The sequence below is a fragment of the Equus caballus genome, chromosome 23 (assembly GCF_041296265.1).
Source record: "Equus caballus isolate H_3958 breed thoroughbred chromosome 23, TB-T2T, whole genome shotgun sequence".
Classification (NCBI taxonomy): domain Eukaryota; kingdom Metazoa; phylum Chordata; class Mammalia; order Perissodactyla; family Equidae; genus Equus; species Equus caballus.
The window spans coordinates 48,522,985-48,542,345 of NC_091706.1; the positions used below are offsets into that span (position 1 = coordinate 48,522,985).

General features: G+C 35.7%; 1 protein-coding gene across 6 annotated transcripts in view; it reads right to left on the bottom strand.

Moving 5' to 3' along the window:
- The window catches only part of PSIP1 (PC4 and SFRS1 interacting protein 1), a 38,082-nt gene that overhangs the window by 7,397 nt on the left and 11,324 nt on the right, over positions 1-19,361 (bottom strand). For all 6 annotated transcript variants that reach the window (XM_070248072.1, XM_023627021.2, NM_001082513.1 and 3 more), the window contains 7 exon segments: positions 15,160-15,298; positions 12,781-12,885; positions 11,468-11,530; positions 7,113-7,209; positions 5,972-6,047; positions 1,305-1,533; positions 295-413 (listed from right to left, as the gene is read on the bottom strand). In XM_070248072.1, the coding sequence (XP_070104173.1) occupies positions 295-413; positions 1,305-1,533; positions 5,972-6,047; positions 7,113-7,209; positions 11,468-11,530; positions 12,781-12,885; positions 15,160-15,298 (828 nt within the window).

Consider the following 19,361-nt stretch of genomic DNA (forward strand, 5'->3'; position numbering starts at 1 on the left):
CAAGTAAACAGTAGAGGATGAGGCCATTTTCTGGAAAGCCACTAACAGTTAAATCCATCTGCACTTTCAGATTAAATTAAAAATAATTCACAGGGTGATTACATCAGTGAATTTCATCCTCTTACTCAGAAAAGAATGAAGACTGAAACACGATTATCATATACTGAAGATGTTTTTCTAACACAAAGGAAGAGTTGCTTCTTTAAAAGGCTTCATAAGGTCTGGAAAATGAGATTCTACTGTTTGAACATTTCATGCTAGCTTAAGAAACAAAATTTAGGAAACAATACTTACTGCTCAGTTTCCATTTGTTCCTCCTGCTTGCGTTTTCTATCTGATGCCTCTTTCTCATGTTGTCCTTTCACCATATTCCTTCTGTGAGCAGTCTGAAAGTTTCTTCCACCTTTTCTCTTCTGTTTTGAGAATTAGGATGGATTTATGAGTTAACTGTTAAGTCAAGTGACTAGTGCTTTTATGATTACAATCTTGGGAGAAAAAAGCAACTGGTTTTCTTAAGGAATAAATACTTAAAACTACTAATTTAGAAAAATCTCAGAATTACATATGTTGCTGCTATCTAAGTTTAACTTTCCCTTGATGATTTGGGGAATTAAAATCTATTTTCTGCACAATAGGAGTAATGTTCTTTGGTTAAAATGAAGTACGTCAGGCTGTTTGCCTCTACACTATGATTTTTGACTTAAGGACGTGTTTACTGATAAGTAGACTGCTCATCCTATTCGATTTGAAAATTTTTGGTTTCTAAAGTACTAACGAATCAGATAAAAATAAACAACAGATCTACACAACCTGGGTGTGTAGATCTGCAAGGCTATACACAAAACTTGTTTTTCTACAGAGAAGGATATGTATAGCTTTAATGAAATTCCCAAACTGTGGCATCGAAATAAAGTACCATTGATAAATGAACACTAAATAGGTCAAAAGAGTGGTAAGAGTATCACTGGGATAATTAATAGAAAAAAAAATACATATATATAATTGCACCTCTTTTATATCTGTCTTCCTTGCTCACAGCCTATTTTGCTTAATCTCTAACTTTTCTACCTTTTCTAGGTGGGGTTTTGGAAGTTTATTATATAATATTTAATTTCCATTTCTTGTGAAAAGGTAAGAAATCTAGAATGTATTTTAACACAGCTAATTCAAGTTTATTCAGAAAGGTAAAGAAACTCAGTTTATAAAAGTTAGACTTTGAAAGACACTGAAAGTTTACTAAGATTAAGAACTAACAGGAATCTAAAAGTAGAACAAATATTTTATTGGGTACATAAATGTTCTACCTTTTCACCTTCTTGATCGTCTCCTTCCTCTTCAGAATCAGAGGCTGATGTAACCCCTGTTTTAGCTAAATTTTTCCTTTTTGATTCAACTTCTTTCTTCCCCTCTTTTTTGTCTGGCTCTTTTCTTGGCTTATCTTCTTCCTTCTGGCCCTCTTCATCCTTTTTAAGCTGCTTTTTAGGTTGCTTTTCCTCTTGCCCTTTTTTCTTACTTTTTTCTTCTTCAGTTACCCTGTTTTAGAGAGAGCAAGGGTGGACAATGAACTTTCATGTATCATTAATACTTCTCCTTCAACCATACTCTCCCAGTCAACTGAGTAAGTATTTTGGATAACAATAAGCTATAATTTATTTTTTATTTAAGGACTAATTTAAAATACCTTTAAGTAAAATATAATGGAGTGTCTTTACCATCCAACCATAAAAGGGAAGAACCATCCTTTTCATATAATAAATGAAAAGATACAAAAACTATAGTGCCATTAATGTAGCAGACAAGTGATTTTCCCATTTGTTTTCCAAGTTTTTTGTAATGTGATTCACTCATTGATAAAAATAACATGGAGTACCATCTTATATGCCAAGGTACTATTCTTGACTCTGGGGATACAACACTGTATAAAATGGATGATATCCCTGCATCTTATGGAGGTTATATTCTACATATTTATTATAAATTATGTTTAAAAAGTAGATACCCTGGGAAAAAAGTTGCAGAAGTGAATTGTATATGATCAAATATGGTCATTTTAGAATTCAAAGAAATATCCCCTGCAAGGGCAAAGGCTCCCAACTTACACATACAGTGGTAAAATATACGGCCAAGTAAGCATAATATCAAACAGGGCTGAACTCACTGCATCTAAGCATTCCTATCACCACTGGATTTCACTGACATCACTAAACAGGTCAAACTACAAAAACTGCTCAGTAATCCTAGTATTAGTATTGGATGATATTTATACTAACTGTGTACAGCAGAAATTAACATGAGTATTTATGTTATGACAGTAGGCTCTAGAAGGACAATCAAATGATGCCAATGCTAACCACATAATTTTATGGATACGTTCAACTACAGCAATCCTATAAAGAAATACCACGTGAAGCTTGGATGAGCTGTTGCTAACCTTTTTACTGTTCAAGGAATTTCACTGAGATTTTTACAAACTACACAATTACATCAGTGGATTTGAGAGCTGGAAGGGACTCAGATCATATAGTCCAATCCATTCCACTGGACAGATAAGAAAATGACGATGCAAAAGGTCAAACAATTTGCCCAATGTCTCAATTCCAAATCCAATGACCTACCAGACAACTGCTTCCTTGAACCCTTAAGAGATTATTAAACTGGAACAAAAATAATTCACTTTTTATCTTTTCAGAAACTTTTTTGTCACATAACTATCATTGGGTATGCTTATTTTCAAATGTCATATGGGTTTCACCTTTTAACTGATGGAAGGAAAAGCATGCAACTAAAATCATTCAACTTTCTTCAATATTTCCATGTATGTAAATACTGTGATAATCAATTTCATGGAGATGGGAATAGACAGTCAAATATAAACAGCATTTTTATGGCTCTTAAATAGATATTGACCAATTGCCTCCCCAAATTGTTACTCCCTTACAGAAGGAAGCAGATATTAAAAATGCAAATACCCTTTGACCCAGCAGCTCTGCTTTGAGAAATGTCTTCTAACCAATACATTTGCACATGTACAAAACAATAGATGACAATGTTTTTAAAAGAATGTATTCATACATGGGATAGATCTTAAGAATCGTGATACATACACAGTGGAATACCATGCAGCTGTTCTTTTCTTTTTTAAACATAAATTAAAAAGTCTATCATAAGGTCTTAAGAAACGGGATTATTATTCGAGGTTTTTTTAACATTATCAAAGCAGAGAATTCCCATAAACCATAACTATCACTGCTTGCTACAAATAATGAGTCTTTTCCCACTGGTCCTCCTTACTTCCTTCAGACTTCGCCATACTAACAATTTCCCTTTCTAATAGGTCAAGGTACAGAAGGAAAATTGTATTTGTAAATTTCTTTAGTCTTTTAATATATGTTAACACAAGCGAAAACTTGTGCTAAAAATGCAAACACAACCCCAGACATCTCAGCGGCTTATAACAAATATTTATTTAACATGAGGATTATGAGACAGTTTCAGCTCTTCTGGGCTCTGTTCTACTGTCTTATCATTTCAAGACCCACTGCAAAGAAGCTGTCACTAACAGATACATGCTATTCTCATGGTGGAAAGCAGAGGTTTCAAAAGAGCTTAAATAGTTGAGCTCTGCACTCCACTGACTTTATGCCCAGATACACAGCCAGGAGTAGCTACAGTCAATGCCCAGCCGACATATAGCATAAATAATAAATCAATATTGTAGACTACTGCTATTTTGGGGTTGTCCATCACCTTAGCAAAAAAGCTCAATTAACAGAGAAATTGATACCAGTAATAAAAACCTAAAACATGTGACAATGGCTTTGGTACTGGGAAATTGAAAACCTTAATATTTTACTATACAATGGGTAAAACTGTCACCTACGATAACTTGAAAGAAAATTTATTCAGTGACCTTGTTTATGCTGGCATCTTTAGCTGGTTACTATCAAGATACTATTTTTTCCTGTTTTTTCTCCCCAAATACCCCCAGTACATAGTTGAATATTTTAGTTGTGGGTCCTTCTAGTTGTGGCATGTGGGATGCCACCACAACATAGCCTAATGAGCGGTGCCATGTCCGCACCTGGGATCCGAACCGGCGAAACCCTGGGCCGCCGCAGCAGAGCGTGTGAACTCGGCCACGGGGCTGGCCCTAGCAAGATGCTTTTGATAGGGCACTTCAAGAAAGAGATGAGTTCAAAAATAATAGGATGACAAAGGAGAACTTAAAAATTTCAGTGTTGAAAGTCACTTCCACCCTGTACAAGATTTTCACATTCAGACAAAGACTGGGGTCAAAGATCCAATAAGGGTATAAGCTGCCAGCCTTTCCTTAAGAATTCAAATTGGGCTACTTTGATCCTTCAGATGGACAATTGGTTCTAGGAAAAAGAGAGCAAGGGGTCTCTTCTGAGGAGAACCTGTAAATTCAAGGTGCCTGTAATTAAGTATAAAAAGATAAGCATGTCTGGTGATGTACACTCACTGCACATGAAGCTGAGCAGAATGAAACAGACACAACCCCAACAATGAAGTGTTATTACCAAAAGTGACACCAGCCTGCATCAAAAGAAAGTAATGGAGATCTAAAAAGGAACCATGGGCCCCCAACTCCCTATAGTTTGAAAGCACACTGAGAAAGTAACTCAGCTGAGAAAGGGTAATGTTCTCCAAGACCTTTTCAGATGCAACAAAAGATGATACTGAAAAAGCAGAGAACTCTCAGAGGAATCAGCCAAAAGCCATGGAGAAATATGGACTAGGAAGATGCTTTCAGGGAAAATTGAGGCCCAATCAAGGGCACATTCCTTATATCTAAAATATGGGGCTCTCACAATATTTTCCCAGCATTCAGATTTCCTAGGGACAATGACTGCTGTGTGCCTCTTGATCTTGTCCTTTCCAAATGGAAGTAGTACTTATTTTGATTCCCTATCCCACATCTACATGTGTGTATGAAGGTGAGAAGGGAGCAGATACTTGTATTTCTAGTTCCAACATAAGGCCTTGATCATGAAATCCGAGACTTTCTGCCTGATGCTATGATCAGACATCTTACTTACAGAGGGGATGAGTGAGATTTATTTGTCATGTTTGGAAACAAAAACCAACTCACCTGCATGTACCTAATTTCTTAATTTCACTGCAGTAGTTAAAACCATGTTGTAATTTTGTGCCACTATTTTTGAGAATACTTTAACAGCTAGCTTGGTAGTAAAATAAAATTCTTTAAACATATTGTGGTTGAAAAGTACCAACACTCCAGTATTCTGTAACTAAAATTTCCTATAAAAATGTTTCATTCAAAACACTGTAGATACATTTTTAAATAACATACTTACTTGAGCCTTCTCTATACAATCTTTAAACACAAAAGCTACAAAACATTTTGCTCTCGTTGTCTAAATATACACTCCTTCTGGTGAAGTTTCTACCCAGAAAAGCCAACATAAACAAGATCCATATGGGGAAAAGTGTCAAGGAAAAAAACCTGATTATTTTGTTGACAACTAAGTAGTTATCATTCAAAAAATACTTTAAAATTTTAAATTTACATTACAAAAATAATTTTAGTGTTATTTTAAAATAAAACTTATTCTGGAAGAGCTAAAAAAGATTTGTGGAAATTCCTTCAAAAATACTTTGTCTAAAATTTCCTTAAACATACAATCTTGCCCAATTTCCCTATTACAGATTTTACCCTGCATTATATCTAAGTATCTTTATATCCTATATATGAAGAAAATGTCTTAATTAATGAAATCACATCAGATTTTTCCTGATTCCCCAATATTACCTTTTACATAATAAAAGTTTTTCAACAGTTTTCCCCATAATTTTTAGAAACAGAAACTGTAATAGCAACAAACATCCTGTAAAATAAAAGTGGTAAAAACACACAGAAAGTTATACTTATTTAAAGTGAAATGTCTCATTTATTAAGTAACTAATTATACGATAAAAATAAACTCACATGTCACTCTCTGAAGGACAGGGCTGTTTAACCATTTTGGGTCTGCCTCTTGGTTTTGGAATCTTGACTTCTGTAGCTAACATTCACAGGAAAAGAAAATTTGTAACTACCAGCTTTCCCTTTAAGATGGAAATCTCACATACAAAGATTATAAATGATATACTAAGAATATTCGTGGTTTATTACCATTATTTTAAGTTTTAAAGATAATATCCCCCCAGTGGTTTAAATGAGCAACAGAAGAAAACTGAAAGAGGCACATCAACAGAATAACTTTCTTGTCCTTAGTATGGCTGAGAGGGCTTAAAAGAACACCCTTCATTGTTGTTTTAACAGGAATATCACAAAATTCAACTTTATAATAGACAGCAGGACTTACACCCAATATTCATATGCATATTACAATATTATGTGTATATGTACATTCACATTTTTGAATTCACTGAATTTTCTACCACCACCATTAATTTGATCCATTACAATATTAAATTCCAACATAAAAATTACGTAAACAAATTCTCAGTTTTTTCTTTTCTTTTCTGGGTATTACTCATCTTACCCCTTATTAGCAAGAATCCTATTATGAAGTAGAAAAAAAACCTGGCTCTATTTTGGTTAATTTTCTTTGTTTTTACTTTGTATTAGAGGCAGATCCTTCCAAACTATTTCCAATTTGCCAAATTAGGAAAATACTTTAAAGAGGCAGTGCTGAAGATAGCTGCATATTGTCAAGGTCCTAAACAAAGAATGCAATAATTGAAAATATTAATAGCTTTAATTATTCAAATGATGTTTCCCTTGCTTTCATTATGACTCCATTTGGAAAGCTTGTATTTTCTAAAGTAGGAGGTAAAATAAACCTATCATTCATGGAATTGAAACCTCAACACAGCCTTATTTGCACCTATTGGAGGAAAATACAACAGGGATAAAACAGAAAATGAGAAAAGTCCCAAGCAATTATTTCATATTTAAATACTTTATTACACAGGGCAGAAACAATCATGTTCATCCCCTTTGAGATTTGTGTATTGTACAGAACCAATTGCCTATCCACTTATTCCAAAGCAGCTGAGGTACAACACTTTCATGGACTGGAATATTAATCAAAAGCCAGAGATTGAAACATTAAAAATCCTACCTGCAGGTCGTCCTCTTTTAGGACTCACTTTTAGATTAACAGACGCTGTTGCTGTTGTCACTACTCCTGCCTCCTCAGTTTCTACTTGTTTTTCTGCCTGAATCACAAAGATTTAATTAACGTATTCAGCAAATAGTAGGCATTTCAAGTTTAAATCAATGGCAAAAATACGCTACTCTAAGATAATGAGTTCAAGTATAAGCATAACTTCTATATGATCTTTATAATTTTTCAACAGTCAACTCCTCACAGAGTGACACCCCCAAACTTAGCTTATAATTCTAGTGAACAATTCTAGGAAACAAAAAATTTGACTTTTTATATATTCTGAACCTAAAAGTCATTTGTAAAAATAAAGCTAATATTCTTAATGCAAAATGGTGACCAAAGTATGATGTAATTACACTAACAATTCATACATTGCTTATAAATGTATTTTCATTGAGTATCTCAAAATGCTAACACTTTACATTGTGTACTTATGATACAGAACCTAAGTTAGTATTCTAATACAGTCACGCGGTCGCTTAACAACAGGAATATGTTCTGAGAAATGCGTTGTTAGGCAATTTCGTCATTGTGCAAACATCACAGAGTGCACTGACACAAATCACTACACACCTAGGCTATATGGTACTAATCTTAGGAGACCACTATCTTATATGTGGTCTGTAGCTGAAATGTCGTTAGGCAGCACATGACTGTATTAGAAAATGCAAGAAGTTGCTGATACACTTCTTAACTTTGCTAATACAAATACGTTTTACTTTTGAACTGAGACTGAGATCTGCTGGTCTTCCCTAGGAGTTATTCTTATTTTCATAAAGAGATTTACTCTCACAGAGTAAGAAATTCCAATCACCCTTTGCAAACTATAATGTCCCCTAAACAGACAATAGCACCAAACGAGAATCAGTTTACTTGGTTCAGGCATTAGAAGAGAACAAAGGTTAAGAACTACCGATTAGGTATGATCTGCAAACATTTAAGAGATAATGCCCAGTACTGGTAAGGATGCAGAGAATCATTCATATATCCATTACTGATGATCAGTAAGTAATAATCAACAGACTGCTAACACCTTTCTTAATATTGTTATGAATATCAGCAATAAAGAATACACAAATCTAACTCAGTAATCCCACTTCTAAGAATTCATCCATTTCTTTTTTAAGCTTTTTAAACATTACTTTTGCTTTTATAATTGGAATAATGCATATTCAAAGCATTATTAAAAGTCAATAAACTCACTGAAGGTAACCCTTGAACTACTCCCTAAACATTAGCTCAAGGTGCATTTCTAGCATTTTAAGAATTTACACATCACCTAGCCCTGCCCCAATCCTGAATCAGTAGCTCTGGGGTAGGGAGCCAGGCATCTACCAAACTCCCCAGGTACCAAAGGTTGAGAACCCAAGACTCTATGAGAGCTCCTTTACCACTGAGGAATTAAGAGGGCAAAAGTTCAATAAAATTCAGTTCAAAGTGATGAGCTCTTCAGTGCAAGAAAAACCCTCTTCACTCACACTTTCTGCTTTTGGAAATAAATCAAGACACCGCATGAGAATTACAAGTAAAACGGATCATTCTGAGGAGATACCAATTTAAGAGGTAACAAGTTCTTCAATAACTAATACTATAAATAAAAATATATTAACACTAATACTAAGCAAAAACCAGCCCTACCATGGACACATATTCTTGACTGTTATAGCAAAATCATTCCTTATGAAAATAAAATCAAAGAATAAGAAATAACTTATCCAGAGAAAGGACAGTTATTTCAAATATACATATATTTAAATATCTTAAATGCAAATATTCTGACTGAAAATTAATTCCATATTTTACCTGATCTCACTAAGACCTCTAACCCTTTGACACAATTTCTCCCCATTTATTACCCACCCCACCGTCTAGCTCTACTCCTCTCATGACCTTACCTAAGGCCTACCAAAATCACCTCATGGGACTACCACTCACACACATCCTTAAGCCCTCCAAATTGTTTCGCTGCACCGCTCCCACAAATCTCCACCAGAGGATGACTATAAAACTTCATCTTCCCTGCTCTTATCCCCTGTTGCTGAGCCCCGCTAAAAAAATCCTACAGACGTTTATTCATTTTATGCACTCTCAGTTGGGATCTCAAAGCCATCCATTAATCCTTTACCCTGTCTGTTGTCATGCTCTCCTCTTCTCCCCTCACTAGCATAAACTTTCAATCCTTTCTTCCTGCCTTATACCATACGTGCAGTTTTCTTTTGAATTGGGTGGGGGAGAAGGAAGACTGTAGCCAACAGAAAGGAATTCTCTTAATTTCCCAGTCTCCGTAGAAATTAACAGCCTCCTCCAAGGCCTTTCAATGTTAGAAAGAATGAAATGTCCATCTCCTTCCAAAGTTCCTTCAAATGTGCCCTCCCTTCTCTCATCCAGCATAGGCTTACATACAATAATTTATACTCTTTCCACATCTCCGATCTTTCCTACTTTTGCAAAGTAAAAGTGTTAAAGCCTCTACTTATATTTTTTCACTTTAAACACTCTCTTTGCAAATCCCTGTTGCTACATTCTTTCTCTTTCCCTTCAAAGGTTTCAAAAGTAGTGTAACTTTAACCTCAAACATTTTATTCTCCAACCCACTTCATCTATCCTTACCACTTGACCTTAAAGTATCCAGGGGGAGCCTACATGTCAAATATCCTAGTGGCCTCCTCTACATCAGGACACCACCGACCACTCCCTCATTCTTAAACTCTCTGCTCTCTTGTTTAGCTTGATTTAGCCTCTCTTACATTTTCTCCTGACAGTTCATTCTCAGTCATAATTTTACAAAGCAACCTGTCAACTCAATTATATTCCCTTGGGGTTCTGGTTTCTGCATTCTCCCCAGTAAATTTCTCCCTTGACTACTTTATCTATTATCCAATCTTTCCGCAAGTGACTGCATCTTTAACTTTTACCTTTCCCCCTTTGGTTCCAGAACAATATATATCTTTAGTCCAATTCCCACAGGTGTTTCACTTTCTCCTCCCCATGCCTCTGTTCCAAACCGACATCCCTTGCATTCTCAGAACCTAATCTAGTCACCCAAGCCAACACCCTGGAGTCATCCTAGATTCCTCCCCCCTCCCTTTATACCCACTTCCAATCAACTATCCACTGTGCCTCCTAAAGTGCTCTTAAATCCATCTCACCCACACTACTAAAAAACCTGCTATAACATAAGGCCCCTCTTGCCCTTCCAATCTGATGCTAATTCCTTAGAAAGGCCTTTCACAACTTAGTTCCCAAGTCACTATCCTAAGTCCCCATTTTAACTCTCATTTTATGTATTTATTGTCTGTTTCAACAAAAACCTAAGTTCAATGAGAACTGAGACCTCCTCTTCTTTACTCACTGCTCAATTCTGTGCCTGGAAAGTGAATGAATGAATTAGCGAAGCCCCATCCTTCATACTGCTTTAAAAGAGGAGGCATCTAAAATTTTAAATGATTCACTGGCTTCCCTTCCTTTTTCTAAGTTCAAGTTCCTCAGGATAACACGGGGTTTTTTGTACCCTTTTCCCTCAAACTTTATAGTCAGGTAATACTGAAATGCAATACTTGAAATGTTTGGAATGAAATTTTCTCTACACCTATACTATTCAAATTGCCTCACATCTCCTTCCCCTCCTTCATATGACTGACAAAATTCTGCCCATCTTTTAAAATCTTGTTAAAGTTATCACAGCCCCTGCCACTGTAATTATGTTTTCATATTTTGCTTCCTCGAGATACTGAACTCTTAGTTTTCTTTGTATCTCTGGCATACAATAAGAGCCTGAGACATAAATAGGTCAGAAAAAGCTGTGATGAACAGAATTTCATATAGAGAAGAAACTCACACTGATTACAATCATGAGGTACCTAGTCCTGAACTGTCACATACTCTCCTATCATGCAACAATGCTGTGAAGTAACAACAACATCATAACAGACAACACTTACATAGCAGTTACTATGTACCAGGATTTATTATGAAGATTTCACTTGTGTTAACTCACATAATCCTCTCAACAACCTTATGAGTATATATTATCCATTTTACAGAGAAAACTTGAGGCAGTGTCATTAAAAGAAATGAAAATTGGTGCATTTTATTTCCGTCACCATTTAACTTATCTTAAGGGTGCTATATCTAGGAAAAGATACACAGATAAGTAAACGACATAACCTACCCTTTAAAAAAATTAGAGGATTTAGACTAAAAGGCCAAGTTTAAATTAAATAGTAAGGTTTCATTATCTCTATTCTTCCTCAATGCAACTAAAATAAAAATTCTTTTAAGATCCTGTGGTTAAGCAGTAAAATTACCTTTCTCTTTCTCCCTCTTCTGGCAGCTTTTGGAGTGGTTATGTCAATTGCTTTAGTCACATCCTAAAAAAAAAAAAAACAGATGAAATGGAACAAATTATATCAAGACTGAAAGAAAATTTTTATTTTTTTTAAAGATCGGCACCTGAGCTAACAACTGTTGCCAATATTTTTTCTTTTTTTTTCTGCTTTTTGTCCCCAAATCCCCCAAGTACATAGTTGCATATTTTAGTTGTGGGTCTTTCTAGTTGTGGCATGTAGGACACCGCCTCAACATGGCCAAATGTGCGGTGCCATGTCCGCGCCCACGATGCGAACTGGCAGAACCCTGGGCCGCCAAGGCAGAATGCACGAACTTAACCACTCAGCCACAGGGCCGGGACCCATGAAAGAAAATTTCTTAAAACTAAAAGCCACAGACACGTTTCATTAAAAGTAATAGGGAAACTTGTTTTGCTTCTCCGACATTTGAAATTATAAACATTAAAAGTCTTAACAGTATCATTATAAAGTGAAATAGCCAATATCTTTGCCCCAAAAACCTTTCCTCTGTCAGATCAAATATAGAAGTCACCCTTGCTAGTACATAGGAAGTTTGTCTATTTAAATTTACAGAGCCACTTTTTCTATAGTAGAATCTGGAACTTTAGGGCTGTAAATTTTAAGAGATGACTGAGACTTGGGCGATGATCTGACCACCATTTTATGAGGCCTAGAAGGGCTAAATGAGCATCCCCACCCAGAGATAATGAGAGTTGGAAACAAACCACGGTTTTTAAAAATTTGGTTCAATGCCCTTTGCAGTACATCCATCAAACAATACCCTGCTTTAAAAACACCCCTGACAGGGGCTGGCCCCGTGGCTGAGTGGTTAAGTTCGTGCGCTCCGCTGCAGGCGGCCCAGTGTTTCGTTGGTTCGAATCCTGGGCGCGGACATGGCACTGCTCATCAAACCACGCTGAGGCAGAGTCCCACATGCCACAACTAGAAGGACCCACAACGAAGAATATACAACTATGTACCAGGGGACTTGGGGGAGAAAAAGGAAAAATAAAATCTTAAAAAAAAACAAAGAAAAACCCCTGACAGTAACCACTCTCCTACAGCCAGACCTCATATTTTGCACAGCAAAGTAACTTCAAAGAAACATCCAGGCATCTTAAAGATGCAAAAATTATTTTAGAATACAAATTTAATATTTACACAAGGAAATTTTAAGAGTACTTTCTACTTTGTGATCAATTGACCAACTTATTTTACAATTTATTCCTTGCAACAAAATGGGTTTAAAATGCAAGTGAAGTCAAACACACCTCATTGCTGGCTTTTTCTTCATGGTCAGTGTCTTCCTTTGAAACACTAGTTTCTTTTTCTTCAACTTCAACATCAGATGATGCATTTGATTGTTTAGTTGATGCCTATGAACAATCAAGTCTATTAATTTGACAAAATAAGATTTTACCCCAACTTTAAAATTTCTTACCCATGAAAAATCAAAAGCCTGTGTGCAAGGAAGTTAGAAAAGTACCCACATTTCTGTTCCATAGGACGCTTTTAATATATACAATTTTTAAATAGTTTTTAAATGCTCTGATTTTCTTCTAAGTCTTATTAAGGGATTGGATTCCTGTAGGTGAATATATACAAGTGCAGAGGATAAAACAACGAGGCTGAAATGAAAGGATATTACAAAGAACACCATTCTGATGTTCTAACCAACAAATATCCAACAAGATACAGTGGAAGTTGATTGAGAATAGCACAGACCTGCACTGTATTCAGCTACTGAGATATTCTGGAGAGACAAGCTTATCTATGTACTCTAAGACAAACAGCTTCTGCAAAGGATATATATCACAGCTTTATTTAAAGACTTTGATTAGTCTATACTTCAAACTTAGTTTATTTATAATGCAGATTCCTGAGACCCAAACTTAAGTGATTCTGATTTAACAGGTACTAAGTGGAAGTCCAGTAATCATCACTAGATTTTAAAAGTACCCCATGGATGACAGATACTTAAGTGGGTGATCTAGGGCCCAAGACTCTACTAACACCAACCAAAAAGATGAGTAACAGAAGCAACAAAGCACATCTTGGGAGGTGAGGGTACGCACAGATCTACAAAGTAGCACTGTGATCCAAACTGTGCCCCTTTCCAGTTCCATGTACTCTAGCTAAACTTTTAAACTGTAAACCCATTTCCTCTTTTGTGAAAAAGGCAATGCTGATAACCCACAAAATTATTATGAAGTTATAACAAAAAAATGTAAAAATGCCTTCAAAATTACTTATAGCACTACAGAAATTTTCATAAATTATGATGGCCATTTTTTGTCTGTCTGTCTTGTGTAAGTATGGGCATCACGGCCTTTCCCAAACCCTAGAAATATGCCACTAAGGATGCATCTGGGCAGAGAACAGAGTACATCACACCAGGACAATCATTTGTACTTTTGTTAAAGACAGAAAATTCTTGGGTTTCATACATACAACCCACTAAAAATTTCATTGTGAAATGGAAAATTCCAAGTATATGTGGTGAAAACTACCTGGAGATTAAGTAGGTAGATAGAACAGAGAACAGGGTGACCAAGCTGCGCGATCTGGTGGATGAGAGAGACCTTGAAGGTAGAATCACAGGACACGTGATCCAAGTGAAGTTACAAAATGTTAGCTTCAGGAAATAACCAATTCAGTCTCCTTGGACTCCCATTACACAGTCAAGGCAATAATGATGGGAAACCATTCATCCATTCTTACATTCATGCAACAAATATTTAGTGAATACCTATTCTTCCCACACACAGAATAATGCCAGGCACATAGGACATACAACGTCTTTGTTCATGGAGTCAACGCCTGTGGTAGTTAAGACAAGTACAGCCAGCAATTATGATATGACATGATGAGTACTCTAACAAATGAGTTTTGGGTGATAATGAAGGCATTTAGGATCATCTAATGCAGCCTTGGAGCATCAATGAAAGACAAACATTCCAGACATAACAGCCTCTGAAAAGTTCTCAAAGACAAGAAAAAGCGTGACACATGCAAAGTAAAAAAACATAGGTTTAAAAGTAGAAAGTTGCAAAAATTTCAATTTGTTGCCATCTACTTCTTTACTCATACTCTTCCTGGTTTTTTACTACCTCAAGTCTAATATAAATGAACAAAAGCTCTGGACACATGGAAAACAGAATACAAAGGAGGTTTAAGGATGTTCTTCTAGACACCAAAAACATTAAGTGTAATTTGCATAGTGCTGTAAGTACTTTTGTCACATATTTAACTTAACCCAAGTGAGGATCATTTCCTAATACAATTTTACAGATTTAGAAATTAAAGCAAATAAGAAAAAGAACACACACCCTTCAAGTTACAAAACCTGAATTTAAGAGAACAGTACACATGGGTTTAAATTCAATAACACATTAAACAAAAACTCTCAATCAGGAGCTAAATAACCAAATATTTCCCAGCTTTCTGAGATCTGTTTAACCATGCAAATAATATTTTCATCAGTTCATCTAGATATGAAAGGTCAAGGTTCAATCTCACAAATAAGAACAATTTAATCTGAAATTCGCAAGGCTCTTAAATTAGTATTTATTTTCCTACAGCTAGAATAGTGATTATTCCTCAAGACTGAATAAATACTACTAAACTAAACGTGACATAAAATGACGCACCTGTTGACTTGAAAATTTCACTTTCGGATTGTTATCTATCTCCCATAAACCTTCATTAAAGCCTTTTCGCTTATTTGGTTTGCCGTACTTTTCCTTATTTTCTGAGTAAGGAAATATATCCTTTGGGCCTAAAAAAGCACTAAAAAAGGAGAGGGGAAAATGTGAGTGCAAAGCAATCTCAAATATATAATAAGTTATTAAATAGCACTACCCTATGATGCAATTATCAAAAATTCTTAATCTAAAATGCATTAAAAATCTTACATAATTAAAGGGTAGACACAAGTAATTATATTTAATTCCAAATACTTTTATTAAATTCAGTCACAAGCTCCTAGATCCATAATCCTATTTTAAAAAAACATGCAAGTTGCACAACAATATGAATGTATTTAATGCCACTGAACTGTACATTTAAAAATGGTAAAACAGTAAATTTCATGTCTATTTTACCACAATAAAAAAAATGCACAAAAGTGAAAAAAAACTATGTGACATAACTGCATTAATCAACATATTTAAATGCAGTCCAAATATAATTTTATTTGAAAGTAGTTTGGTATATTCCACAACTCATAAAACACTGTCAACAAGGTATATTACTATATGTATATTTCTTACATTTGTATATACATATACACACATCTTAAATTTTTAGAGTAAAATGAATATGTGTTAAGAATTTTACTTTATTCAATGAAGGAATCAGATGCTATAACTGGTTCATTAGTTCATTCACATACACATATATATAAAAAAGTGAATTTTTGTATTTGTGGTAATTATGTTCGATGAAGTCACTGTGAACACTGAATTAGTAAATATTGTACCACTGCTCCAGGGGAAATACAGAATAGGTTCCTGTGAGCCTCTCTCTGGTCACAAAATTTTAGTTAACCAATCAATGCATAACCTTGTTTTATGTGTTTCTGTTTAACGACACCTTATTTAATACATATTGGTAATTAATTAACAATGAACTCACAGCCAACAGCTCATGACATACCTTCTCTACAAGGCACAGCACAACGTTCTTGCACTTGAGAACACTAAATAACACTTCAGCACTACGGTTGGGGGGCTATTATAAACAGTGAAATGACCAACAAAACCACAAAAATACAAAAACCATGGAGATACATGACTGCAAAAAGGACGCCTGTTTACCGTCTGAAAGCTGGAACAAGAAGGCAGAGCACTGCCTCGTCCAGCCTTAGCTAGGAATGTGTGTATCAAGTTCCTCATTTTTTTGGGCCATTTTGCACAGACATGACCATGAAGGTGCCACAAGCACTGACTTGAGATTACAAATAAATTTTAATAAGCAAGTAAATCCACAAATACGGAATCTGCGAATGATGACCATCAACTGTTTTGCTGTGTGTACATACACCTATATATTTACATATATTCTCCGGAACAGAGCCCCTATGTCTCCCTAGGTCAGTCAGTTCTATAGAAGTCTGTCAGTTCTATAAAGGTAGATGCACAGTATATATGAGTTATTTGCTATGAGATGGTTGATAGACATGTATTTTCCAAAGCAAGAGGAAAACCAAATTACTACTCATTTCCTCTAAAATGTGCTACAATTTAAGATTAATTATTAATTAGGTACATATCACAAATTCCTTATCTGCTGAAATTCTTTAAGAATTAGGGACCTAATGACTACAGTTAACACTCTAGTTCGAATATTTAAAAAGGCTTTAAGATAAAATTTAAAGACTGAGAGCTCTATTTAAATATATTCAATGCATATAAAAGTCAGCTTTACTATTTAAATTCTGTAATTTAAGAATATTCATTATATCCATGTATCTTAACTGCACCATCGATTAAGGCACACTTAAATCATCATCATCTCATTTGATCCAGAAATTCAAACTTTTACTAGGCCTCATTCATTCCTACCCATAATCTCAAATTAGAAAAACAACACATTTAGTTAAAACAGTAAAACAATTCCTACTATGTAATCAGTTTAAAACTCCAAGTAAATGACCTGAGTTAAACCTCCATCAAAAATAAAGTATACCAGGCTGGCCTTGTGGCCTAGTGGTTAAGTTTGGTGTGCTCCACTTCAGCAGCCTGGGTTCAGTTCCAGGGCACGGACCTACACCATGTGTTGGTGGCCAAGATGTGGCATCAACCCACATACAAAATAGAGGAAGACTGACAACAGATGTTAGCTCATGGCAAATCTTCCTCAGCAAAAAAATGAATGAAGTACACTTCCAGTTACAACAAAGCAATTCAACACAACACAAATTCTCTCCTAAAAGTCCACAAAAACAACTCATAAGGCCAAAGACAACAACAAGAGAGACGATATCAACAGAGATCTGGAAGCTGGAAAGAAGACTGAAAAAACTGGATGCTAAGCAGCAATATAAAAAGACAGCACCCTCATTTATAGTTCAAAATCCCCAAAGGGCTCAAAATTGGTGGCAACAGGAATTTCAAGAAGTGGAAGGGATCTTAAATACTTAATGAAATTACAGAAAAACGGGTTTTTTTTTTTTTTTTTTTTGAGGAAGATTAGCCCTGAGCTAACATTTGCCCCCAATCCTCCTCTTTTTGCCGAGGAAGACTGGCCCTGAGCTAACATCCGTGCCCATCTTCCTCTACTTTATATGTGGGACTCCTGCCACAGCATGGCTTGCCAAGCGGTGCCATGTCCGCACCCAGGATCCGAACCGGCAAACCCCGGGCTGCTGAAGCAGAACATGCGCACTTAACCGCTGCGCCACCGGGCCAGCCCCAGAAAAATGTTTTAAGACCTTAAACAGATCAAATCCTGGGCACAGACATGGCACTGCTCATCAAACCACGCTGAGGCAGCGTCCCACATGCCACAACTAGAAGGACCCACAACAAAGAATATACAACTATGTACCAGGGGGCTTTGGGGAGAAAAAGGAAAAAATAAATAAATAAAACCTCAAACATAGGGCATTTTTAGATATGACTCTAAACTTAAAAGCTATTCAAAAGAGAAGACTGATTCTACCACGATGTTATTTAGCATATAAAGGTCTGAGTTAAATTTACATGGATTATTTTTCTTTTCTCAAAACAGGTAGTCCTCACATTGCGTGGCAGTGTGAAACCATAACAATGATCATGTAAGGCAAGCTTAATAAACAATGGGAAAAATTACTATTGTTCCATAACCTTTAAAAACTGTCAAAACATTAAACACTCTATTAGTGTTAAAAGTAAAAAAAAAAAAATACTAAATTATTTAGTACACTGTAATTTAAAACATTAGAAACCTCGAGGTCAAAGCGTTTCATTTCTTTGTAAAAAGCTGAAGAGTAGTTTGAACAGTTCATATAACTTATGACACGGAGTGGCCATATTTTTTATGCTTTGGCAAATTGTTATACTCTTTTCTAAGTCTGATCGTGATCAGCTTCCAACATTTTATCCTGTGCACTTTCAATGTTGTGAAGTATCTTTAATGTTTTCTGTTGGTGTCACATCCTCTGAGACATCTTCATCCTCTTCATCACAACCACTTTCCCTATTTATGTTGCTGAGCTTGCTGTGAATTATGTTCCTCTGGGTGCAGATCCAGTCTCTCCAAATGCAGCATGTCTACAGTCACAAGGTTAGCTACTTATTCTAGAAGTCCACTTACATTCAACTCAAATTTCACTTCTAGCATTATCAGTTTGTTTCTCTGCTGCCCTTTCATCTTTCTTAGCCAATTCCCTATTTTGTTGGTTTTATCTAATGTAACCTGGGTGGGTATATGGAGACAGAGGCAACAACACAACTACACTTCGCTGTCTATGCATGAACTGAGAGACAGATGCACACTGCCCAACACCAAGACTCTGAAGTAAGTGACATCTATGCATCTGTTATTTACACCTTCATCTGTGCACTGAAAAGCTAGCCACAAATTTTGTAGTTTATGCAATTACAGTTCATATTCCGGGGTAAGCGAAATCTGAACCATGTTGTTGGGGGACTGGTGTGATTTAACTAAACCATGGTAACCAATATGCATGTAGACTTGACCTATGAAAAGCTAAGGACTGCCTGTACCCTTCTCTCCTCTTCATGCTTCGACTTTAAATTCTACTTTTATCAAATAGCAATACTGCTATTCTTGCTTCCTTTGTGACTACATTATACTGTTACTTGGCCATGTCTTGTTTGAACCTTGTCTCACAAAGTAAGACACAGCT